Raw genomic sequence first — 27064 nt, 5'->3', positions numbered from 1 at the left:
TTCTTGAGTAACATCATGCTTTCTTTTTCAGATTTCAGAGAATCCAAAAGAAAAGAGGTAGTAGTCTGATGTAAGACAGAGATCGTTAACATTAGGTAATGGCTAATGAATTAACATTTTTACACTAGACTTCTTTAATCTAATAATTAATGTAGGCCTACATATAACATTTTCACATCTATATAAAATCCAGTCCCGGGCGCCGGATCTTGTCAAAAGATATCCGTTTGACTGGTGTGTGCAACCCAGCAAAACCTGTCAACAGAAAGTCTTGTTTGGTTCCTCAGGACTCACTCATATTCACAGCCTCAGAGAATTTGACTGGAAAAGCCAGAGAAGAAAGCAGACGACAAAGTGATGATAATAAAAGAGCAGAGTTTATTGAATAATCTTAGTTGCATACTGTATGTGACCATGAATCACAAAACCAGTCACAAAAGTCAAATTGAAATGTATACATCTCATAAAAGCTGAATTAATACGCTCTCCATTGGTGTATGGTTTGTTAGGATAGGACAATATTTGGCCGGGATTGCAACTATTGAAAATCTGGAATCTGAGGGTGCAAAAAAATCGAAACATTGAGAAAATCTCCTAAAAGTTGTCCATTTATGTTCACGATTTTGCTGCATCCACTCACATAAATACATTTTTATATATTTACGGTAGGAAATTTACAAAATATCTTCATGGAACATGATCTTTACTTAATATCCTAATGATATTTGGCATAAAGGAAAAATTGTTAATTTTGACCCATACAATGTATTGGATATTGCCACAAATATATCCGTGCAATCGTTACATTAAAAACCTTGAAATTGAGACATTCTCTTATCTCCTCCCATGAAGACAAATATCCCTTTAGATGACTGATTATAAACGATTATAAAATTAAATCATATATACTGTATGTATGATTGATTTATTGAAAATCTTCAGATTTTTCATTCCCCCCTCTTAATCATTTATGAAAATATTGGATTACATAGATTGATTACAAGCAAGCAAACCTTCATGATCATTATCAAAACATGCTTTGAAAAGCTTCCCTTCTACATGCTCTTTAAAAGAACAGGTCTCCTCTGTCATACCGCGTACCAGCGTCATTTGAGAGGGGGTTTCTAACATTGGCATTGGATGATAGCCTTACGGCAGTCAAGTGTCTCACAAAACAAATCAACACTCTTATGTAATGTTCAAGAGTGTATAAATGACTAATGATTATAAATGATTATAAAATGAAATCACATAAAAACTGTATGTATGTTTATCATAAAAGGTCATATGATGTTTTTTAAATGTTTTCCTTTAATGTGTAATTCTGTATACAATCAGTTAAATATTCTCACATAAAGAGATGTTTTCTTGGTTGGTTTCAATTGAATCTGACTCGGGCCTGAACTGATAAGGTAAAGCCAACAACATTATTATTAACTGTGTGTTTATAAAAAGTTGAAGCTGGCTATTATGGTAAGGGATGTTATATTTCCGACACACGCTTGAGGTGTTTGGCCAATCACAACGGGTCAGCTGACCAATCAGAGCACTCTGAGCTTTTCAGAAGGAGGGGCTTTGTAGAAATCAGCGGTTTTCAGATAGACTTAGAATAAAGGAGCTGCAATAATGTACAGTACGTGAGAAATAATGTATTTTTTAACATGTTAACATATTCTATTACACCCAATAATCAAAATACTGAACTTTTAAAATAGCATCATATGACCCCTTTAGAGTCTAAGTAAGGGAAATCTACTGTATGTCTGCTAAAAATAAGAATGATATAAGTATGATTATAGCAGGGCAGGAAGCGACAGCTAGCAGGACGGCCTCCTCAAGATCTTGGACAAGCAGTAAACTCGATAAACTCGCCTTTCTAGAGAACAGACAGAAAGAGAATAATGTAAGCATTGCATTTCTGCACTTTAATTGGAAGTTATGCAATTTTCAATATGCAAAATGTAGATTGCCGTCACAATGTTTATTATTATTATATGGAATGATCTGGATGCACATTTTAATGCATTTAAACAATTACTTTAAAAAAAACATTCATGCCGTTTTCAGCACTATCCTCTGTTTTGTCTAAACCAATGAAATTTCAATGTAACATGATGGCAGCACATTCAAAATCCATTCACAATTTTCATTTAAGACTTAAATAAAATTAGTTAAAATTAAAAAATTCAAATTTAGGATTTATATGGTTTTGAAAAAGTTCAATATGTTGACTCTAAAACATGGCATGTGAGGTAACCATTAAGTAAAAGGTAATAACATAACCGTATCACTGTGGATGTAAACATCTATATCATTATTTAAAGTTTTTAAAAGTTTTTCTTTAAAAGGGTAAAGTATTTTTATGTAATGTTAAAGTTTAAAAATATTATTATATGTAATAATAATAATAATAATAATAATAGTTAATTTACAAGTATCATGATGTCTTTGAGGAATTGCACAACATGAAATGTAAAATGAACATGAAATTTTACATGAAAATGATGTAATTTACTATTTTTGAATACATTAATAGATATGGAAAAAAGAGTGACATGTCAGTGACCCATATATATATATTGTAACAACATTGGCTATTTGAATCATTCGCTCGTTTGATTCTGAATTAACAAATTCGGACTCTCTGTGTTTTCTAAGCACATTCCTGCCCAAAACGTTCTTTGCTAAACTTATCAGAGCTTGTAACCTCCTGACTTCGAAATTACAAATCATACGCCAGGCTCCATAAAGACTGAAACAAATTGACTTTTACGACACTAATTTCACCTCAGAGACATTCCGAACCCCCCCTTTCCCCTCTCTGGACCACAGAGAGATAACGAAACTTGAAACTTTCTACACACAGACACACACACACACACACACAAACATCCTCCTATAGAAATATAGTTTTAATGTATGTAACTCAGATTTGGGTTTGACCTTCCTGTATGCATGTTAGTAATTTGTTTGATCATATAATTATGATTTTCTAGAGGTGTGGTTTTGAAATGTATTCTTTAATCAATAGTGTTTTAGTTAGAGAAGGTTCACTAACATTCTCTGGCAATCCCTTCCCCCATGTGTTGAACTGTGTTTTATTGCCTAATGGAATGTCAACTGGGTTTTTTAGGAGTGGAGCAGAATTAACGTGGTAATCTTTACTCCTACTTAAATCCTACATTTTCTACTTAAATCCTAAATTTTCTATATGCATAACCACCGAAGAAATGTAAACATGGATGTAATTTCCCATCTCATAATTTTTCTTTTACGTGGTGTAGTTTGTGTATTCTGGTAAACTTTGGTAATAAGGTTAGACAAATCAGGTGTGTACCGTGTTTAGTTCCTCAAGCTTCATATCCATTTGTACCCTATAGGGTACAACACATTTTGGGTAAATCTTATTTCTAGACATGTAACGAACTTTAAAATGCTTGTAAATATGCATATCTTATGTAACTTGATTTTCTTAATCTTCATATGACGTGTGTGATATCGTTGAAATTCTCTCAATCTAACAGAGTCGAATTTCGATAGCAGAATGAAGTAATGTGCATTATTTTACACTTTTTCATATTTCGGGAGCCGAACAGCTCAAAGCTCATCTCCTCATGACTCATCCGAGTGGGCGTGGCCCCAGAGACAAAGACATTTTTTCCCGCTTCAGACCTTTGGACGTTCATTGGTTGTTCGCGCGAACAGAGGCGTCAACCCATATTGTCCATAAAAGACCGACTCAGAAACTCCTCTCTCTCTCCTGCTTTTACGAACCCTCTTCTTCAGAAGACCCATGGCTCCCTTTTAGGGAGCATTCTTTCGTATTCGGACTCAGCGAAGCAAACGCAGCAAGCAACTTCAACTCAAAGAAAAGACTCTTTTGAAAATCCCGCGGCCGCGCTCACCTGAAGACGCATGAGAGAACAAAGGCCCATGCGCGCGCGCCTGCCTCAGCACCACAACAGACCACATGCAAGTCTCGAAATCTAAATGCTGTTTAAGGTTGTATCTTCCCTTTTTCAAGGTGATCTGATTCCTTGTTGTCTGTCAAAAGGTTGCTGTCTGTGAGTCTGCCTAAAACTGTGCTTTCTCTGATCGCACAGGTTGCTTTCACTTTCGCTCGCTCATCCTCTCCATCTCTCGCATCTTCCGATCTCTCTCTATCTATCTATCTCTCTCTCTCTCATTTTCGTTATTCGTTATCTTGTATTGTTTAACTGTATTTTATGTACATAGACATATAATCCGTGTGTATTGTGTAGTTTGATATATTCCTTAGTTCGATGTATTGGTCCAATTATTAAATTCCATATTGACTGACTCTGATTTAATTGCCCATGTTACTTAGTCCCTGAAATGTTCGATCTTAGCTATATGCTTTATCTTGGTAGGCTACGATTTAAGTAACCTAATTTTAGTCTACAGACACCGAGAGTGTCTTTTCAAGGCCTGGAAAAGATACTCTTTCTCGTGTTTGTAAGAAGGATAATTTTCCTTGAGAGTTAATTTAATCTTACGTACAATCTGTTCGCTGGACAAACAGATTGTTTGATAACTAAATTAATTCCATTAAAGTTATCCCATAACTTCGAGCTGAAATAAGAACAATTGATGTATTAATGACGAACCATAACCCGTTATGGTAATCGTTCATATATCAATCTAGTTCAGCTGCGATAAATTAATGTAACTGTAACATACAAAATATTAATCATATTCATGATTAATTATTAAAATTCCCAATAGATAATTTGAGCTAATATTAATATTAATATTAATATTAATGTACAACCCATTGTTCTTACAATATATATATATATATATCTGTATGTTCCCTACCTGAGTTTGGTACTGTGCCGCCTGTTGTAAGAACTCAACAGTCTACTTGCTTCCAGTGGCACTTGCCTAAATGTAAGAGAAGCCCATTAATTAAAGTTTCGGCAGGGGTGTCTAATCCTGCTCCTGGAGGGCCACTGTCCTGCAAAGTTTAGCTCCAACCCCAATCATCACACCTGAACCAGGTAATCAAGGGCTGTGTTCAAAATCGACCCCAATACCCTTAATTAGGGCACTATTTGTGGGGACAGCCATTTGTATTGGTGTCCGAAACTACACTGGATGTTATCGAGTGCACTCATTCAATCCCATAATGCACTGCAATAACAAGTCTACAACTGATGCATACTCAACCACCAGAGAATACCCATAATGCACTGTGAGGGTCATGCTAAATGAATTCAATCGTCTCCCTTCTGGAGCTCTTAGTGTCCGAATTTGCTCACTCATTTTCATTCACTCCTTCAAGTATACGATATTAGTGGAGTAATGTAGGGAATGGTAAATGAGGATACAACTCAGTTTAGGTCTCACTAGTCACTCTAGCAACTTCCAGGCAGGTGTGTTGAGGAATTGTAGCTAAAATCTGCAGGACAATGGCCCTCCAGGACTGATTTTGGACACCCCTGGTTTACAGGAAGCATCTTTCAAATATATCGCCATTTTTGTCATTGCTTTGACAATGCAGAACTCTTATTTTTTTTAGACAATGCAATACTGAATGCAACAAATAATGTCTTGTTTCTCCATTCAAACAGTTATAAGAATAAAATGTCACTGAAGGCATCAAATGTTTGGTTATAATTCTGTATTCCACACATATCTCCATTATTAACTCACCACTTCAGTGGGCTTCTGATCAACCCCAGCTAACTTCCAGATCTCCAATCCTTCAGAGTCGCCACTCGCCGCAAGACTGTAAAACACACATTAGAATCTCTAAACGCTCAATCATCAACCGCAACACAGGAAGTTCATAAACTGAAGACAGACAGTTCTGGTATGTGCTCAATACACAGAACTGTACATTAATTTAAAAAAAAACACACACACACAAAAAAACAGATATGCTCATATTTGTGACCATATCCACTGAACTTTAATGTGCCATTTAAAAACCTTAAGCTTAACTACAGAACATTACTTAAATGGAAGAATTGTAATGAAATAAATCAGTACTAAAAAAAAGTACTACTTCTGCTACTACTAATAAAAATAAAACCGACATTTGTGTCATTTATCAAATTGCGGTGTCCACAAGTTTATAAAAGCAATAAGCGAAGGATTGATCGTGAGGAAATGTGTGTATGTAAATGAGACCTGTGCAACTTTGTTCCAGCATCAACTATTTGAGCCGGGGAAAAATGAGCTCCAGTCTTCCTCAGCAACTTCACAACATCCTTATGCCTACAGACATAGAAAAATGACATACAGTCACACGTGTTTAATTGACTTTGCCAGTTGTACTGCGCTCATCAAAGCCAGCTGTCACAGTTGCTAGGCCATCCCGTCTAACAATGCTCATTTCGACCTTTGTGGACTTCGAAGGTGTGACCTTTGAACTTTGCACACTTTTGAGGATGCCGCTTCTTAATTGGGACACAGCTATTGTTTTGCAATGAGGGTGAGTAAATGTTATGCTAACTATGAATAATTATATTGCATCAGAACAGAGGGATGCAAGATATATCAGCCACCATATCTGTATCGGCCGATAAATGTTCATTGTAGTGTTATTGTTATGGCCTGATAAGAAGATTTGGCCAATCTATTAAAACCGATCAATTATGGCTAATGGATTATTTCCTTCAGCTGAGACACTTCAGATGCGCAAGGTTCGCTATGATGGTTTTGAATTACTTGAAATATGATTAAAATCAAAAAGGAAAATTCAGTAAAGTACAACATGCAGCAAAGGTCTGTCATATCAGCTACATGAAATTATAACTAGAACATTATAATTGTGTGCTTGGGACATGCTTGAGACTTTTGTTTTTGTAATCAGGCTCTCAAAAATTACATAAAAAATTGGATGTGGGTTTATCTGCCACTATATCAGTTATCAGCTTTCAAATATAAAGAATTATCGGTAATCAGTATCAGCCAAAATTTTTATCTGTGCATCCCTACTTGTGATCCCTTTATAGGTCGCAACCACCCGTTTAAAAGCAGTGGTCTTCTCTAGTTTGCCTTAAAGACTGTCTGTATAAATTACACTGCAATTAGTTAACTCTAAACTTTGAAATTAAGGCAATTATTTGTTGTGCCCCTAAAAAGTATTTGGACACTTAAATCAGTCTTTTATTTTATTAAATCAGTCCTACCTGCAGTGCACAGCATTGTGAAGTGGTGTTTCACCATAGCAATCTCTGGCATAGACTGAGGCCCCTTTACTCAGCAGATACTCCACCACTTTTAGATGCCCCTCACATGCAGCGACGTGGAGTGGTGTGCGGCCATCATAGTCTGCCGTGATCATGTCAGAGCCCTATATAGAAAGATATGAATCCGCTAATTTTCTAGACTGCATTTAATACTGCAAACCAGCACATCTGACTGGTTCGCATGCTCCAGGACCATTTTTAATATAATAAAAAATGTTCAAATACAAAAAAGTTGCAGGCATACACTGCAAACTGTAAAAAGTTTGGAATAGGCTGCATTTATTTGATTACACTTTTACAGGTAGTGTTTGCCCTTCTAAATGGGTGTCCAAACAGGTATCAATATCTTACCATTTCCCTTAGGGCCTCTAAAGCTTCAATGTCTCCGGCCTTAGCAGCGACGCAGACCAGAGTGGGAGTTAGTGCATCTCGTACGGCTCCAAGCTCCTATGGACATCAGTAATATTATAGTTGATCTGTTCATCTGAGCCTCTTCTTATTCAGTATATGATTGTAGTTGTACCATCTTGTAATCATCATAGTTTACACTAAAATGCAGAGCACCAAACTAGCACAACTGTTTGTTTCGTGTCGTTTTGTGAAAACAGAGATGGAATGTAGACATACAGTGCTATGCATAAGTTTAGACACCCATGCTAAAGTTGACTAAAAAGAGGAATAAAAAATCATCTTTTGGAAATTGAACTTAATGCCTTAATTTAAAAAATTAGGAAAAATCCAACCTTTAAGGACACCAATTTTCTTCGTGAATGAATAATGTATCGTAAATAAATAAATGTTCTTCCTTAAAATACAGGGTGCATAAGTTTGGACACCCCTATGTTAAATTCCCATAGAGGCAGGCAGATTTTTATTCTGATTTTAAGTATTTTTTTTATTATTATTTTTTTTAGGATACTATGCATCCTGATAAAGTTCCCTTGGCCTTTGGAATTAAAATCGCCCCACATCATCACATAGCCTTCACCATACCTAGAGATTGTCATGGGGTACTTTCCATAAGATCATCTCTCAATGCAAATCAAACTAGCTATTAGGCTAACTGAAATAAAACCATGCCAATCTCTAGGTATGGTGAAGGCTATGTGATGATGTGGGGCTATTTTAATTCCAAAGGCCAAGGGAACTTTATCAGGAGGATGCATAGTATCCTAAAAAAAAAAAAAAAAAAAAACTTAAAAATACTTAAAAATAAAAATCTGCCTGCCTCTATGGGAATTTAACATCCAAACTTATGCACCCTGTATTTTAAGGAAGAACATTTATTTATTTATAATACATTATTCATTCACGAAGAAAATTGGTGTCCTTAAAGGTTGGATTTTTCCTAATTTTTTAAATTAAGGCATTAAGTTCAGTTTCCAAAAGATTATTTTTTATTCCTCTTTTTATTCAACTTTAGTATGGGTGTCTAAACTTATGCATAGCACTGTAAGTTATGCGATTGAAAGAGCAAAAAGGAGGACTAAGAGATGAAAACTCCTACGACAACATTGCAGTGCTACATATCATCGAGTCTAAGGAAAGAACACAACGGTGCAAACACGGGTGAGAAATTGGGATTACATTTTTTTGTTGTTGTTGTCAATAATCACAACCCTGTTCTTTTAAAGTGCAAAACAAAGTCAGAAGGAGAGAAAGTGTAGGTTACATTACCTGATCACAGCTAATGCTGAGGGATTTGGCGATGTCCTGAATAAAGCGACTGTCGCTGAGCTTTGGTTTTTTGCTATCATCGGTCAACTCACCACGCAGATTGCATTGCATCATCTTATGAACAAATAACATGCTTAATTAATAAGTGATCTAAAACAAGTAATAATTATTATCTTATTATTATTATTTACAATAAAACTACTTTACTAACAAAAATAAAGAATAGACTATCAAGGTCAATACGTTTCTTAAAATATCTAAAACAATTTTTTTTTATTCATTATGCAAAGTTAGTTCAGATTGTAAAATGCCATGTACTGTGACTTCCCAATTAATTAATAAAAAAAATAAATAAATAATAATAATAATAAAAAAAAACTTATTAGCTTGAAAAAAAAATATATATATTTTTTTTTTTTCATTTTTAATACTTTACTATTTACTTAATGGTTACACCACATTACATTTCTTAAATTTTTTTGAAAATGGTATAAAAGTTAAAAAAAATATATATATTTGAAACAAACGTGAACACAAGGACTAAGAACTTGGCATTTGCATTTTATATTTGATTTTCAAAAAAATTTACTAATACATTACCATTCAAAACTTTGGGGTCGGTAAGATTTTATTTCAATGAAAGAAGTCTCTTACGCTCACCAATGCTGCATTTAAAGTGATCAAAAATTAAAACAGTAACATTGTGAAATATTATTATAATAAAAAGTAAAAGTAAAAATAACTGTTTTCAGCTGTGATATATTTTTAAAATGTAATTTATCCCTGTGATGGCAAAGCTGATTTTCAGGTTCTGATTTTCAGTTTTCAGTCATGATCCTTCAGAAATCATTCTCATATGGCGATTTGGTGTTTAGGAAACATTTATAATTAGTATCAATATTGAAAACAGTTGTGCTGCTTAATATTATGTGGAAAACGTGATACAATATTTATTACTGACCCCAAACTTCTGAATGGTAGTGTAAATGTTATTGACCCAAATGTGGCTTAAATGTATTTTTTTTAAAAGACATTTTTCCATACCTTCTTCTTATCTTCTGTATTGAGGCCTGGTTTTGCCAGCACATAGGAGAGTTTTGAAAGAGCAGCTTCTGGGGTCATATCAAACCCAGCGACCACACCGGCATCTGCCAGAGCCTGAGAGGGAATATTAAATTACACACTCCTGGAATACACCCACATATAAGGCCTTTCTTAAAAGGGTTAGTTCACCCAAAAATGCGTTCGTTCATCTTCATAACACAAAAAAAAGATATTTTTGATGAAATCTGAGAGCTGTCTCACTCCTTCATAGGCTTCTATGTAATTGCATCTGCAGGCCCAGAAAGTTAGTAAAGACAATGTTTAAAATAGTCCAAGTGACTACAGTGGCTCAACCTTAAGTTTATCAAGCGACGAGAATACTTTTTGTGCGCAAAAAAACAACAAAAATAACGACTTTATTCAACTATTCATTTTCTTCTGTCTGGGCCTCTGAGTGAGTTCATGAGAGCAACACGATGTGCGCGTGAGAACTGAGAAGAGGACGCTCACGATCATTTGATGGGAAAGTGTTAAAGGTAAACCATTCATTTTGCGGCACTGGTAAGGCACTTTTACGTTGTCTTGTTAATTTCTCACGTTTCGGAAATCCATGAAATGCACACTTTAGAATCATTTTAAACATTACATCGAGACCCATCTGCGTCATCTTCTCAGTTCTCGCGCATGCATCGTGGCGCTCTCGTGAACTCACTCAGAGAAACACAGAAGAAAATAAATAGTTGCGCACAAAAAGTATTCTCATCGCTTGATAAACTTAAGGTTGAGCCACTGTAGTCACTTGGACTATTTTAAACATTGTCTTTACTAAATTTCTGGGCCGGCAGAATGTCAAATTACATAGAAGCCTATGAAGGAGTGAGACAGCTCTCAGATTTAATCAAAAATATCTTAATTTCTGTTGAAGACGAACGAAAGTCTTACGGGGTTGGAACAGCATGAGGGAGAGTAATTACTGACAGAATTTTAATTTTTGGGTAAACAAACCCTTTAATCAAACTCCCATACCTGGCCAGTGGCGTATGCGCTTGTGACCGAGCCACGGAGGCACTGGGTGCAGTTGACCATGATGACTCCTCTATCTGACGCTTGACGGATTATAGCCATCAGGCTCTTACCGTCGGGGGCGTTACCGCTGCCGAAAGTCTCCAGTATGACCCCAGCCATAGGAGGCTGCAAGAAGGCCTTGACCTGATGAGAGAATGAATCTCATTTAAACATCTGGAACTTCCAAAAGTTCAGCCGAGAATGAAACTTCTGTCACTATTTACTAAACATTGCAAAACATAATTAACATGTTCATGGACTGAATGAAGAGATTTGGGAAAAATTTGTGGCAAATAAAGGCAGACATAACCACACGGCCTTACTGTCTCATCAGTGATTCCTGGGAAGAGTCGAAGGACACCCACATTGCAGTTCAATTGTGGGTTGACAGTGAATTTTTCTGTTGTACAGGGCCGCAATATAATGTCCCAGTTAACTAAAGAGTAAGAAATAAAGCATAATACTCAAAATAACAAGTCTGCATAAAATAAATAACACTACAACATTAATAATAAGGGAGTGTCATGGTTCTGTCACTTATGCTTTTGTTACTAGTTCTGTGTGGTGACAGAGCTATGACATTTCCTGTCTGTCTCGTGTTTTGTTAGTCTAGTTTCATGTGAGCCATGGCTCCTTATTATTCCTGTGCCATGTGCTTTCTGTCTAATTGTTAGCTCCTCCCTTCTCGTTATCTGTTTAGTAATTAACATTCCTCACCTGTTGTCTCGTTACCCTCGTGTGTGTTTCCTTTATAGCCTCCTTTGTGTTTTCAGTCCGGTGCTGGTTCGTTTGTCTAAGTTCCTGTTTCTTGTTCCTAGTGTTTTTGCCTTGTTAGTATTTGTTCTGGTTTTTCCCCCACGTGGGAGTTTTGTTTATACTTTGTATTTTGTTTGGTTGGTTAATTAAAATCTTACCTTTGTTTTCCTGCAATTGAGTCCTCGTTTATATTTCCTGATTATCTCGTGACAGAACGAACCAGCCTAGAATGAGGACTCAGCGGAAAACGTCATACCAGTCACCAGGCCCTTCGATTTCTTGTCCTCAATATGAACGGGTTATGAAATTCAATGTGTTGGTTTCTCTCCATCAAGAGGGTATGAATATCCGAGACTTTGCCCTACGATTCAGCTCAGCGGCTGAGGGACTGACCCTGGGGAAGACGGCCCTTAAGGACCTGTTTAATTTTGCACTTGACAAACCACTCAGTGCAGTGGAGATGGGGGTACTGAAGGAGTTTGACTTCTGGGGTTTCATCAATGCTCTGGATCCTGAGAGGAAACTTCCAGAGTGGCCAGCCATTGTATTCCCAGAGGCAGGGTTGCCTGCACCGTCTCGTACTGATCATCGCAGGAGGAAGAAAACCCCGGAGGTTCTGGAGGTTTTGACTTCGGCGGTCCCAACCCCGATGGTCCTGGATGATCCTACTTTGAGGGTTCCAGAGGGCTTTACTCTCCCTGCTAAGACCCCAGGGGTTGTAGAGCAGCTGGTAGAGACTACCCGCTCACGAAAGCGGAGGAAGAAGAGAGTTCAGGTCACGTCTGATGAATCAGAGAATGCTTCCGTCCCGTCTGATGATCCAGAGACTGTTCAGGTCATGTCTGATGAGTCAGAGTGTTCCCGTCATGTCTGATGATCCAGAGATCGTTCAGGTCACGTCTGAGGATTCAGAGACTGTTCCCGTCACATCTGATGATCCAGAGACTGTTCAGGTCACGTCTGAGGATTCAGAGACTGTTCCCGTCACATCTGATGATCCAGAGACTGTTCAGGTCACGTCTGAGGATTCAGAGACTGTTCCCGTCACATCTGATGATCCAGAGATCGTTCAGGTCACGTCTGAGGATTCAGAGACTGTTCCCGTCACATCGGATTATCCAGAGACTGTTCATGTCAGGTTTGCTGATACAGAGACTGTTCAGGTCACGGCTGCCGATCTAGAGACTGTTCCTGTCATTTCTGCTGATAGAGAGACCGTTCATGCTATGTCTGCCGATCCAGAGACTGTTCTTGGGCCGTCCGAGGGGGTTTCTTCACCAGGGTCGCCCGGGTCGTCTGTGCGACCTGTTCCGCCCTGGTCGTCTGCACGACCTGTTCCGCCCTGGCCGCCTGCACGACCTGTTCCGCCCCGGCCGCCTGCACGACCTGTTCCACCCCGGCCGCCTGCACGACCTGTTCCGGCCGCCTGCACAACCTGTTCCGCCCCGGCCGCCTGCACGACCTGTTCCGCCCCGGCCGCCTGCACGACCTGTTCCGCCCCGGCCGCCTGCACGACCTGTTCCGCCCCGGCCGCCTGCACGACCTGTTCCGCCCCGGCCGCCTGCACGACCTGTTCCGCCCTGGCCGCCTACACAGCCTGCTTCGCCCTGTAGGCCTGCACTACCTGGTTTAATGTTTCTGATGTGGTTGTCTGGTCTGTTTGTTTTCTTGTGTGTTTTTGGTTTTGTTTGATGTCCCTGAGTTGGGGACGCCAGGTGGCGTCCCCTTTGAGGGGAGGTAATGTCATGGTTCTGTCACTTATGCTTTTGTTACTAGTTCTGTGTGGTGACAGAGCTATGACATTTCCTGTCTGTCTCGTGTTTTGTTAGTCTAGTTTCATGTGAGCCATGGCTCCTGATTATTCCTGTGCCATGTGCTTTCTGTCTAATTGTTAGCTCCTCCCTTCTCGTTATCTGTTTAGTAATTAACATTCCTCACCTGTTGTCTCGTTACCCTCGTGTGTGTTTCCTTTATAGCCTCCTTTGTGTTTTCAGTCCGGTGCTGGTTCGTTTGTCTAAGTTCCTGTTTCTTGTTCCTAGTGTTTTTGCCTTGTTAGTATTTGTTCTGGTTTTTCCCCCACGTGGGAGTTTTGTTTATACTTTGTATTTTGTTTGGTTGGTTAATTAAAATCTTACCTTTGTTTTCCTGCAATTGAGTCCTCGTTTATATTTCCTGATTATCTCGTGACAGGGAGTTGACATTAAATTTCAAGCAGTGTCCTGTAATGCACATAATATATTTATCTAAAAATTTAACTCTTTTTTTCTAAATCATTTGTGTTTTGGTATTATTACATATGCCGTTTGTATAAACTACTGTTAATTTTGAGACTACACAAGACAATAAGCAGTACAATATTTGTAATTTGTAATTCATTTTTCTCTCCACAGGATTATTAAACTGAACAGCTTTTGAACAACTGAATATGTGTGTATATAAACATATATATATATATATATACATATACATATACATATATACATATACATATATATATATATATATATATATATATATATATATATATATATATATATATATATATGTATAAGGAATAATGTAGAGCAAGACGGTTGTTATAGCGAATACAACCCCGACAGGCTGATCAGGACCCCGACACGAAGCAAAATATATTTCCTAGGATTAATAATCTTTTCATTGGGTGAACTGATTAAATAATTATACTATTAATTCTGCTACAGTCAATTAAAAAAATAACTAAAAAATTTATTATAAATATAAATATATATTTTAAACTGTAACTCGTTACAATGTACTAAAATAACTAAAACTAAAATTGAAATAAAAATTATTAAACACTAGATAGACATAAAAAAAGCAAAAATTAATATAAGTGACAAAAACACAGAACAAAAGTACTAAAAATGTAAATAAAATTTAAAAGAACTGATCATATAAACTGTAAAAGTATATCAATGATGAATCTTCCTCTATAAATGCACATACATTTAATTAATAAATTGTCAACTACCGATGGAGAGTTTTTTAAGTTTAATGCCAAATATGCATAACATCTACTCAACTATTTATTCCACATGTTTGTGATTGCTTCTAAAAAGAGAAAAGGTTAAAGTGTAATCTCTTCCGTGAGTACTTAACCTCTTAAAAAAAAGAAAAATTAAAAAATCCTCCCTTTTCTGGCTTGTGCTACTCTAAGCAATGCCTGACCTTGCCTATCTTTTGAGCACTTCTTGTGTTGTGTTTCGCCTCTTCATGATGACTCGCTTGCTGTATTCCTCATTTGTAAGTCGCTTTGGACAAAGGCGTCTGCTAAATGACTAAATGTAAATGTAATCATTTGCTCACTTCAATGTTGTTCCAAATCATACAATTAGGCTTTCACACTTCAAAAAAGATTCTAAAGCACCATAAAGTATAATAAGAGTAGTCTATATGACTTGCTGAACACAAAAGAAGATATTTTGAAGAATATGGGTAGCCAAACCGTTCACGTTCCCATTGACTTCTATACTGTGTTGTTTTTTTTCCTACTATGAAAGTCAATGAGGACCATCATCTGTTTGGTTAACCATATTCTTCAAAATCGTATTTTTGTGTTCAGCAGAAGAATAAAATTCATACAGGTTTGGAACAACTTGAGGGTGAGTAAATGATGACAGAATTTCCATTTTTGGGTGAACTATCCTTTTCAAAGTCTCATTCGCAGATCATTTTAATTGCATAGAAAAGAGCAACCAGTACATGCTGAATTTCTATGGCAGAAATGTTTTGTGTGAATTAAATTATTTTAGAAAAACTAATCTATAAATAGACCCATATGGTACTAAGACTGAGTATAAATGTTGTCAGAACTGGACTCACTTTTGATGTCGATTTCAACATCGGCTAATGGCGACAGGTTTGGTGAGGTAAATGCGTCAAAGCTTGCACAGTCCACTTTGGTGACACGGTTGCCCCTGTACAGCTTTTGATAAAAATACAGGCCAACCTGTGAAGACAGACAAAAAGAGCTTATTTCTGGTCCTTCACTCAATTTAATCTGTTTTATAATTATTTTTATAATAATAATATTATTACGATAATGTATAATAAAGTATCATTGTGCTTCATTGGCATGGCAGAAACAAAATGTACTGCATAACATATAATCATCTCAAAGGACACTTAAATCTACATTTCTTCAAATATTATTTCCTGTATTTTATTAAAAAAAATATCTTTCATATTTTAAAATAAAATTATATAAATGCTAAAACTAATTAAAGGGATAGTTCACACACACAAAAAAAGTATGTTCTGTCATAATTTACTTATACTCGAGTTGTTCCAAACCTAAATTGAATTTCTGCTAAACACAAAATAAGTTATTTAGAAGAATATGGTCAACCAAACAGTTGTGAGGCATAATTGACTTCAATAGTATGGAAAAAATACTATATACTATAGAAGTTAATGGGGCATCAACTGTTTGGTTACAAACATTCTTCAAAATATCTTCTTTTTTGTTCAGCAGAACAAAGAAATTCAATTCAGGTTTGGAACAACTCGAGTGTGAGTAAAAGATGACATAATTTTCATTTTTTGGTGAACTATCCTTTTTAATAATGACATTCTGAATGAAAACTATTTTATAACTGCAGTCCTAACATCACAAGTATTGGACAATCTTACACATACTGAATGTGTAATGGCTACAAACACTCACAGAGAATATAAAACTCACCTCAGGGATGTTAAACTGTCCTGCTAACAACAGCGCCACCAAGAAGTTGTCTCTCCCATCAGTCCTCAACTCGTAGATGGGCAGCTGCAACATATAAGATGGTTGTGAGCTAATAGTGAAGTTAACATGATGCTTTTTTGATGACCACTAGTTAAATGTTAATATTGGAGATAATTTTAAAAGGGGTCCTATTATGCTTTTTGACTTTCTTTAGCATGTAATGTTGCTTTTTGAGCATGAAAAAGATTTGCAAAGTTATAAAGCACAAAGTCTCTCTATATCCCTAAGGGGAGCATGTCTATGTTCCCACAGCCCTATGTTCCCACAGCCTTATGTTCCCACAGCCCTAACCCTAACATACCTAAACCTACCCCTCACAGGAGGGAGACTTGTCTGGGATGTTATTGGGCTATCCCTGTACCAGCACAAGCACTAAAACTTACCCTTCATAGGGGACTAGGGCTTAATTAGTTAACATACCTAAACCTACCCCTCACAGGAGGGAGACTTGTCTGGGATGTAATTGGGCTATCCCTGTACCAGCACAAGCACTAAAACCTACCCTTCATAGGGGACATAGTTAAATGAGAGAACATAGGACTGTGGGAACATAGGGCTGTGGGAACACATGGTTGTGGGAACATAGGGGCTGTGGGAACATAGGGCCTAATTTTCAAAATTTTCAGTAAAAAAAAATTCTTAGAAATGTGGGAACATAGGGCTGTGGGAACATAGGGCTGTGAGAACATAGGGCCGTGGGAACATAGGGCCGTGGGAACATAGGGCTGTGGTAACATAGGGCTGACCCCTCACTGGGAACTGACTCTGAACTTCCTGAAATGCCTCCACTGAGTTTTCTTCCGAGAACAAACATGTCACAATATCCCTCATTTAAATAATTCCCTCCCGATGCACACTCAAAGCGGTTGACTGATCACAACACACTGCTCCAGTATAAGTAGTCTGAAATGCTCAATATGTGCAACACAAAGGTGAGTAAATGGTCAGTTCTCTTACGAGAGGTCTCTCGTATTGCGTAAGGTTAGCTTACGCATCGGGAAAGTCTTCTTTCTTCGAGATCTGAAGCCAAAAAATTATCCTTAATTTTGTATACATTGTCAACGCAGTGCAGCAGCCGACAGACCTAGGCAGGCTGTATAAGCGTGCTCATTGGCTGCTCGGCGGCAACTGCTTAAGCCTATCGGTGAGCGCTCTGAACGCGGCAACCAATGAGGGCGCTTCGCGCCCTCCGCACCCTTCTAACCGTCAGAATGGGTGTGGCCAGCGTGTATATATTCAGCGCTCATAGGCTAAAATTCTGATTTTCTTGTCTTCAGCGACGCTCTTCGCATCGCTGGATCTTGAGAGCCACCGCCGTTGAAACCAGCGACCAGCAAGCTTAGGACAGCGCCTGAAGAAGCCGGCCGTCTTCGCCGCCTTCAGCCATCCGTGCCTGCTACGCTATCCGGCGACATATCCTTTACATTATTACTGTTTCTGTGTGTACTCTAAAAGAGCACGAGGCGTTTTTGTAAAAACGCCTCGTTTTTGCGGCTCGTGCCGCGCCCCGCTCAGCAACGGAGACCGCCACCTCTCTGCGCTCTCCACCTGGGCCGCGGGCACGCCGCCACCGCACTCTCCGAGTGCGAAGAGCTTTCAATGTCGACCCTGCGGGCTCGACTTGAAGCTTTCGACCAAGCTGTCGCTCCGCCTGTCCCTGCCGGGCCGCGCAATAAGAAGCGCCGCTCGCAGCGACCACCGGAGACTGTTGTGACTGAGGAGCTCGCCGGAACCTCTCCCTCGAGCTCTCTCTCGCCCTCTCCCTCCCGGCCGCTCAACCGCCGGCTCTGCCCGCGCCGCCGCCGCGTCAGGAGATGAGGCGAATGTGATAGATACCCGTACTCTCCCTCTGTTCGAGCCGTGCAACTACGCCGCTCACAAGGGATGGCAGAAGCGGACGGTCTCGGAGCGAGTTTCCTCTCCCTCTGTTCGAGCCGCGCAAACTGAGCCGCTCACGAGGGATGGCAGGAGCGGACGGTCTCGGAGCGAGTTTCCTCTCCCTCTGTTCGAGCCGCGCAAACTGCGCCGCTCACAAGGGATGGCAGGAGCGGACGGTCTTGGAGCTCTCTTTACGTTACAAGAAAGCTACTCCGTCCTCGCGCGTCACTCACCGGTGAAAGGGGAACAGAGTGTTTTCGTCCCGCCGTGGCCTGGACTATAACCTCCATTCTCACACATTTCTCAGTCCCCTCTTAAGTTCAGGCGACTGGAATTGTTACTATTGCAGTATACGAGCCTGTTATAAATACACGCTCGCCTGCAAGCAAACGCCGTCACAAGACATGATGACGCTAACCGAGTACTAATGTATTCTCCCCTGTGGCTCAGTGGCGGAATCCTAGACTGTCAAGCTGGAGACCGGGGTTCGATCCCCGCTCTCGCGGCAGTTAAAGTTTATGCTGTTCGCTTCTCCGAGCTCGCGGCTAGTTTTTCTTACATACAGAAAACAAGCCCGCTCTCTCCCTCGTTGGGCCGCGCAGATTGCGCCGTTCAAGGGATGACAAAGCGGACGGTCACGAGCAGCGTTCAGCGTGCGCGCCTCACTCGCCGGCGAAAAGAGAAGAGAGTGTGTTAGTCTCGCTACGGCTGGACAACCGCCAATCCTCACACGTTTCTCAGTCCCCTCTTAAGTTCAGGCGACTGGAAATATTACTATTGCAGTAAACGAGCCTGTTTTAAACACACGCACGCCTGCAAACAAACGCCGACGCGACACATGAGGTCGCTTTTTATATGCTCGCGCTAACTGAAAGCTTATGTGTTTTCCCCTGTGGCTCAGTGGCAGAATCATACGCTTTCATGCGAGAGATCCGCGTTCGATCCCAGCTCGCGGGGAAGATAAAAATTTATGCTGCTTGCTTCTCCGAGCTCGCGGCCAGTCTTTCTTACTTACAGAAAGCGAACCCGCCTCTCGCACCACACCTTCTCAGGGTGCTCGAGTATTTTTGAGCGTCTAAACACGAGAGAAGAAAAGACGGTTAAATCCCGCAGCCCTGCGGCTGGACCACCGTCGAAGCTTAACGCTGTCAGTCCCCGTTGCCACGGCTACTGCAGCTGTTTACCCCGCAGTCAACGAGCCGGTATCTACCCGCTCGCCTGCGCGCATCCGCCGTTCTCACGGCAACCCAGAAAAATTTCAAAAGAGCATATGTCTGGTTGCACGGCTGACGCCGTATGTGTTTCTAGTACAGTGAATGTGCCCACGGTCTGTGCTCACCCCTGTACACAAGCACTATACATCCCGTGTCTCTCACAGAGCCCACTCTCATGAAGCAGGCAAAAGCCGCTTTAGTGTTAAAAGTAGGTCACGTGTCCACTTCTCCGTGCCCACACCTACTCACTGCCCGCTCTGTCACACGGCCTCGCACGACCGGTCATGTTTTAAATGTAAGTCCTGTGCCCGCCCTCGAGCGCTCACACATACTAACTACATTTTCGCCCCGACGCCGACATCGCGCGTCGCGCCTCACACTATATGTTCCCCGTCCAAAGCCACCGGGACACTGTGTGTAAAACGGCCAGCTATCGCTACGTGCGATCCGCCGTATCTAACCACCAAGAGCGCGCGCGCCGCGCCCGCCCCTGAATGTAAGTCCTGTGCCCGCCCTCGAGCGCTCACACATACTAACGAACATTTTCGCCCCCGACGCCGCCATCGCGCGTCGCGCCTCACACTTTATGTTCCCCGTCTAAAGCCACCGGGACACTGTGTGTAAAACGGCCAGCTATCGCTGCGTGCGATCCGCCGTATCTAAGCACCAAGAGCGCGCGCGCCGCGCCCGCCCCTCCGTTTCGAGCTCTCGAGCCCGCGATGCGCGGCGATCGGAGCCCGGAGGCCATTCTGCCCCTGGCTGCACACGCAAAAGCGTGGGAAACTATTCCAGGCGCATCAGAACGGGTGCTAAGCACAGTAAAACAGGGCTATACTCTGCAGTTCGCTCGCCGCCCTCCGCGCTTTAAAGCGCGTATCGAGACCAGAGTGAATGGGGAAGTAGCACATCTACTTCGAGCAGAAATAGCTACACTTCTGTGCAAAAGGGCTATAGAACCGGTTTCCCCTTCCATGAGCGAGTCGGGCTTTTACAGCCGTTATTTCCTCGTTCCCAAGAAGGACGGAGCTCTCAGACCAATTTTGGATCTGAGACGTTTGAACAAGGCTCTTATGAGAAGACCGTTCAAAATGCTCACAACCAGACAAATTCTCGCGCAAATTCGCCCGAGGGACTGGTTTATATCTCTCGATCTAAAAGACGCGTGCTTTTCAGATCCTGATAATACCCCGTCACAGGCCATTCTTGAGATTCGCCTTCGACGGTCAGGTATACCAGTACACGGCCCGCCTGTCGACACAGCGCGCGCGCTGCATTCGACGCCTGGCCGCGTCCCTCCGGCCGGGCAGCACCGTACCTCTCAAAACATTTCAGAGGTTACTAGGTTGTATGGCCTCAGCCGCAGCAGTGCTTCGGCTGGGTCTTTTACGAATGCGCCCGCTACAACGCTGGCTGAATGCCCGAGTGCCTCACAGAGCATGGGCTTCCGGCGGTATCCGCATCAGAGTGACTCAGAGCTGCGTTTCAGCTCTGAAGCCCTGGTTAGCGGCCGACTGGTACCAGCGGGGAGTGACAATGGGAGCTATCTCACACCGCAAAGTTATCTCGACGGACGCTTCCACCTCAGGCTGGGGCGCTCTGTTCGAGGGCAAACCGGCTTTTGGCCTGTGGTCAGACCGGGAAAAATGCCTCCACATAAACTGTTTGGAGATGATAGCGGTCGAGAACGCGCTCAGGCGCTTCCTCCCATTCATACGGGATCACCATGTGCTAGTCCGCTCGGACAACACGTCCGTGGTATCCTATGTGAACCGACAGGGCGGTGTCAGATCCAGGAATCTGTGCAGGCTGACAGAACGCCTTCTCGTGTGGGCTTTCCGCTCGCTGCGCTCGCTGAGAGCCGCGCACGTGCCGGGCCACCTGAATGTCGGTCCAGACAGACTGTCCAGGGACAACATTCCCCCGGGAGAATGGTCTCTGCACCCCCAGACAGTCCAGTTTCTCTGGCGCCTATTCGGCAGAGCGGAAATCGACCTCTTTGCGTCGAAAGACAATGCTCAATGCCCGAAGTTTTATTCGAAGAGCGAGGACGCGCTGTCCCAGACATGGCCCAGCCTCCCGCTGTATGCTTTTCCTCCGATCTCCCTGTTGCCACAGGTCATTTCGAGGATCAGAGAAACGCACCACTCAGTGCTGCTTATAGCCCCGCGATGGGAAAACCAAACTTGGTACCCAGAGCTAGTGAGGCTGTCGCACTCACCCCCATGGCCGATCCCGGTGAGAAAGGATCTCCTCTCCCAAGCCGGTGGATCGATCTGGCATCCCCATCCAGAGCGCTGGTCGCTGCATGCATGGGTGATCAACGGATACCCGTTGACCTGTCAGAAGGGGTCGTGAACACGATCACACAGTCGAGAGCCCCCTCCACGAGACGGCTCTACGCGTCTAAATGGTCGGTGTTTTCTAAATGGTGCGCTACTAAAAACTTGGATCCGCGCACATGCGGGGTCCCGCGGGTGCTCTCCTTCTTACAAGAGCTGTTGGAAAAGGGCAGATCCCCTTCCACGCTCAAAGTATATGTGGCCGCTATTGCAGCGTTCGCTGAGACGACGCGCGGCCGGGCAATGGGAAGGAATGAGCTCATTATCCGCTTCCTCAGAGGAGCTAGACGGATGAATCCCCCGCGGCCCCCCTCGGTTCCCTCGTGGGATCTGTCCTTGGTCCTAGCGGCCCTAGAGGCTTTTCCCTTTGAACCGCTTGAATCCGCGGATCTAAAGTATCTGTCGCTTAAAACCGTTTTTCTGATAGCTCTGTCTTCAGTCAAACGAGTGGGTGATTTGCACGCGCTATCTGTTAGCCCTGCATGTCTTGAGTTCGGGCCGAATGACTCGAAAGTCATTCTCAGACCGAGACACGGTTACATCCCCAAAGCGATTGGAACCCCGTTTAAGGCACAAGTTATGTCCCTCTCGGCTCTGCCAGCATCCGACAGTGGGGACAGTGATAACCTCCTATGCCCTCCGGGCGCTGAGAGTTTACATCACGCGCTCCGCCGCTTTCAGGCGTTCAGAGCAGCTCTTTGTTTCCTTCGGCGGACGCACCAAGGGTCTTGCCGCCTCGAAACAGAGCTTGTCCAGGTGGATAGTGGACGCGATAGCAGCAGCTTATGCCTCCAGACACCTGCAGTGCCCTCTGGGCATCAGAGCCCACTCCACTAGAGGCATGGCCTCGTCGTGGGCCTGGTCCAGCGGAATTTCTAATCACGGTATTTGTATGGCGGCGGGCTGGGCCTCCCCATCAACATTCGTGAGGTTTTATAACCTGGAAGTTCCTGCCCTACAGGCAAAAAGACTGTCAGCATAAGTGACATGTATGCTCTGCCCATTTCTCGTGTGCAGACTACGTTCATATGCTGGCGCTATTCTGGTACTATACTCAGGGTGAAGTGTTTGACTCAGACCGGCTGATCCGCTCTGTTTCCTATTTCCCGTTACGCGCTGTTGTCGGTGCTGGCCCGCGCTGCTGGCCGCCCGTATTATTCTCTGTCGCGCGGGAATTTTTCCCTTCATGTGAGACCGACTATGTCGTTTTTCTCCTACCCTTATGAGTGCTTATGTACTGTATGGGCTCGCTCTGCCGGCCCTACTGTTTGTACTGTTATATGTTTATAGACCGGCCGCGCCGCTCTATTTCATATGCTGCATGAAGTGCCTGTACTGCGCTGGCCCGTCTCTCCGACCGGCCACATTTCCCAGCAGAGTGTTTTCCCCGGTTTCCCTGGGATTCATGGGCTGGATGCTCGGCGCACACGGCGTTGACAAAGGGTTCCCGATGCGTAAGCTAACCTTACGCAATACGAGAGACCTCTCGTAAGAGAACGTACTCGGTTACTAATGTAACCTCGGTTCTCTCTAGAAGAGGGAACGAGTATTGCGTAACCTGCCGTGTCGCGCCACGAGCTTTTGCGCTTCAGACTGCGAAAACCAGAATTTTAGCCTATGAGCGCTGAATATATACACGCTGGCCACACCCATTCTGACGGTTAGAAGGGTGCGGAGGGCGCGAAGCGCCCTCATTGGTTGCCGCGTTCAGAGCGCTCACCGATAGGCTTAAGCAGTTGCCGCCGAGCAGCCAATGAGCACGCTTATACAGCCTGCCTAGGTCTGTCGGCTGCTGCACTGCGTTGACAATGTATACAAAATTAAGGATAATTTTTTGGCTTCAGATCTCGAAGAAAGAAGACTTTCCCGATGCGTAAGCTAACCTTACGCAATACTCGTTCCCTCTTCTAGAGAGAACCGAGGTTACATTAGTAACCGAGTACGTTTTAAACATCACGTGTTACCTGTGAGCCAGTGACGATGACAGGCTTTCCCAGATTCTCACACATGAAGGATAAGGCAGAAGAAGTGTAAGCCATGGTGTCTGTGCCGTGCAGGACAACAAAACCATTGTATTGCTCGTAGTATTTCTGTGAACATGGGGGAACAAACTTTGAAAATCTCAGTAGTGATTTTGACATACCAACTAAAGAATTGTTGAACTGTTCACTGATCTACCTTCAAGAAATCCAAAGATTATCTACAATTACAATTTACAAAATGTTCATTTTTTTTGTAAAAAATAAATAAATAAAAAACAATTAAAAAATCAAATAAATGATCAGATCAGTTATTTTCACAAATTAGTATAAGTATATTATTAGTATAAGTCATATCTACCTCAGCATATGACAGTGCGACCAGTTCATGTCAGTTTAAAAAAAAAAAAAAAAATATATATATATATATATATATATATATATATATATATATATATATATATATATATAAAATATAAGGCCTATATAAGACCAAAGCCAAACATAAAGATGGTTAAAAGGGAAGCACCTCAATGTCTTTTGCAATTTTTTCCCAGTCAGCTGGGGTCATATTAGAGGAGTCAAGGAGGGGATCGTACTCTAAAATTCTGTATACAACCCTCTTTTTCTCTTTGGACAGTCTGGGGAGAAAAAAAGGGAGAACATGTTTACAATACAGCAACACTTTAAAGTTTATAAAAAACTCAAACATTAAAACAAGCACTAAAAGTAGGCTAAAGCAAAACTTCTTATTTGAACCAGCAAAGACCATTAGTCACTCATTGGTTAGTTTAGCTAGATCAACTAAAACAAAACAAAAAAGATAGATTATTTATTGACAGTGAGATTCTGAGTGATTTCAGGGGCGTCTTCTCCTCTCCTGTTTTTAAAACGAATTATTTGCGGATGAGTGAATGTGATGCAGCAGACTTCAGACTTCGCTCTACGCTCTGGGGTGACTTTAATTAATAAATAAGTTAAATAAGTAATAAATAAGTTAATAAATAATTAAGTTAATACACACCTTTATTCTTCATACACTTTGATCTTTACAACTTTTACATTACATAGACCTTTTACATTCACAAACAGCTACCGCGATTGGCTAAACAGAACATCCTCCACAAAATGATATGTATGAATCTTAACATGTCAGGAAGGTCTCAAAAATACCGCACACAAATTAAAAGCAGTCCACGCACGTGTGACGATTTGCAAATGCAGAATCAACGATCCATAAATACATGTAACATCATTCATAGTGATGGAAATTAATTCAAGAACTTGATATATAGCCTACATACTTGTGTAAACATTTTACATTTATTTAGGTAAGATGCATTGTGTGAGCATTTGGGGAAATATGCTTACTTGTGCATTTATGAATTGTGTTTTGAATTTACGAATCGGATTTTGTACATGTGAATTGTGCTGGGCTGCGTTTCCAGATAACGATGGATCTTAGCACTTACGGGCATTTCTACGAGCAACCTAAGTTAACGAATGTTCGTGTTCATTTCGTTTCACATTCATTTCACGGAACGAGGTTAGGAAGAAGTGGCAGGACTTTGCCAGCCTTGCTAAAAGGAAAAGGGGACTGCAGGGGACAACATTTAATAAAACAGGTGGTGGGCCCAATGGGTCCCCCCTTCTCACAGCAGAGGAAGAAAAGGCCTTGTCACTACTTGGCACAAGTGCTTCAGATGGCATTTGTGATGGTACTGGCATCCATGGAGGAGTAACAGTAATTCAAGCTGAGCCTGATGCATTAGATTATTTTAATGCATCCCTATTTTTCCCAGTCTTTGAAGCATATTACATCTTCTAATATTTTTTTTGTTCATTCATTTAATTTAGATTACAATTATTAGATTCAATTATTTCTATTTTTTTGTTTTCTATAATTTTTTATTATTTCATTTATACATTCATTTAAACAAAAAACGAGTAGCCTAATAAAAGTGTACAATAAAGTACAATCAAAACGATATATTATAATCACATTGCACTTGAATAAAGTTATAGGTGTAATCTGCCGGTTGTCCTGCAGGTGACCTCATAACTGTCTTCTTACGATGCACTAAGGGATCTACGATAACTCCAGTGCTTAAGTGCTACTTAAGTTACGATGCTTTTGGGAAACCTTTAACTTAAAAATGTAAGTTACCTGGTTGCCTTAAAATTTTGAGTTCATTGAAATTAAAAAATTGAGTTAATGCAACAAAGAGATTGGTTTAATAAATAGAAACTCAAAATATATGTTATCTGAACAACATTATCTAAGTTGATTTGACAAAAGATTATGGTTTAATAAATAGAACTTCAAAATATATGTTATCTGAACCACATTAATTATCTAAGTTGATTTGACAAAAGATTAAAAGTTGTGATAACAAATCATGAAAATATTTTTTACAGTGCATTCCATTGTACTACTTGCTTGGTGTGTCTCAACTCATACAGTTCTGACCGACTGCCTGCTGTGTTTCACACCCATCTAAATTAGTCTACATTCGAACCTCTTAATTTCAACGAAGTTACCAAATTAATATATAGCCTAATATAACAGGTTAATGTAAATCTGAATGTGAAGTTGAAATAGTTGTTTACATCTCAAATTGTACTGTTATTTTAGCTTTGCCTTGAAAATAAGCAAATAAACTAATAGTCCAGTCATTTTAAGACAAAATGGGGATCAACCTTGAACAAATTGCAACAGAAGCAAACTCAACTGATTTTGTATCCTCAATATGTCCTGAGTAAGGAAAAAAAAAGCCCAGAAGAATCCCATTAGGGGAAAGTTTCGAAAAAGACCCAAATATCTCCTATTCATACGCCTATTCATTCTTTTTCTCATGTGAGTAGGGTACAAATTTTAACCTTTAGATATCACCATGAAAATTACTGAGTTGATTACGTACATCAAGACAAACAAAAAATGTATTACAAGTTTTTTGAAATTGTTTGTTAACATGGACAAACTGTGCGTAATCTAATTACGTATGTGCTAATTTGCATAAATACCACAACAGATCTAAACATTGGGTATAGCCACGTGAAAATGTGTTGTTGAATCTTGTTGGCACATAACAGTAAAATACTTAATGTTAAGGTCTGAATGGAACCC

General features: G+C 41.1%; 1 protein-coding gene across 1 annotated transcript; it reads right to left on the bottom strand.

Annotated features, from left to right (window-relative positions):
- Positions 1–359: 359 nt before the first annotated feature.
- Positions 360–25415, bottom strand: LOC307148540 (60 kDa lysophospholipase-like; the record flags this gene model as incomplete). The annotated part of the gene is made up of 15 exons (XM_079854148.1): positions 360–1876; positions 4840–4905; positions 5677–5752; positions 6157–6243; positions 7161–7324; positions 7572–7667; positions 8898–9011; positions 9942–10055; positions 10968–11150; positions 11330–11442; positions 15606–15732; positions 16468–16551; positions 23923–24048; positions 24467–24578; positions 25357–25415. The coding sequence occupies 14 exons, from the start codon at positions 25413–25415 to the stop codon at positions 4882–4884; spliced, it is 1479 nt and encodes a 492-aa protein (XP_079710274.1). The 3' UTR covers positions 360–1876; positions 4840–4881.
- Positions 25416–27064: the final 1649 nt, after the last annotated feature.

The sequence above is a fragment of the Squalius cephalus genome (genome assembly GCF_949319135.1).
Source record: "Squalius cephalus genome assembly, chromosome: 20".
NCBI lineage: Eukaryota > Metazoa > Chordata > Actinopteri > Cypriniformes > Leuciscidae > Squalius > Squalius cephalus.
Note: the sequence above shows the minus strand (reverse complement) of the source record. Positions and strands in the feature narration are given on the sequence as shown.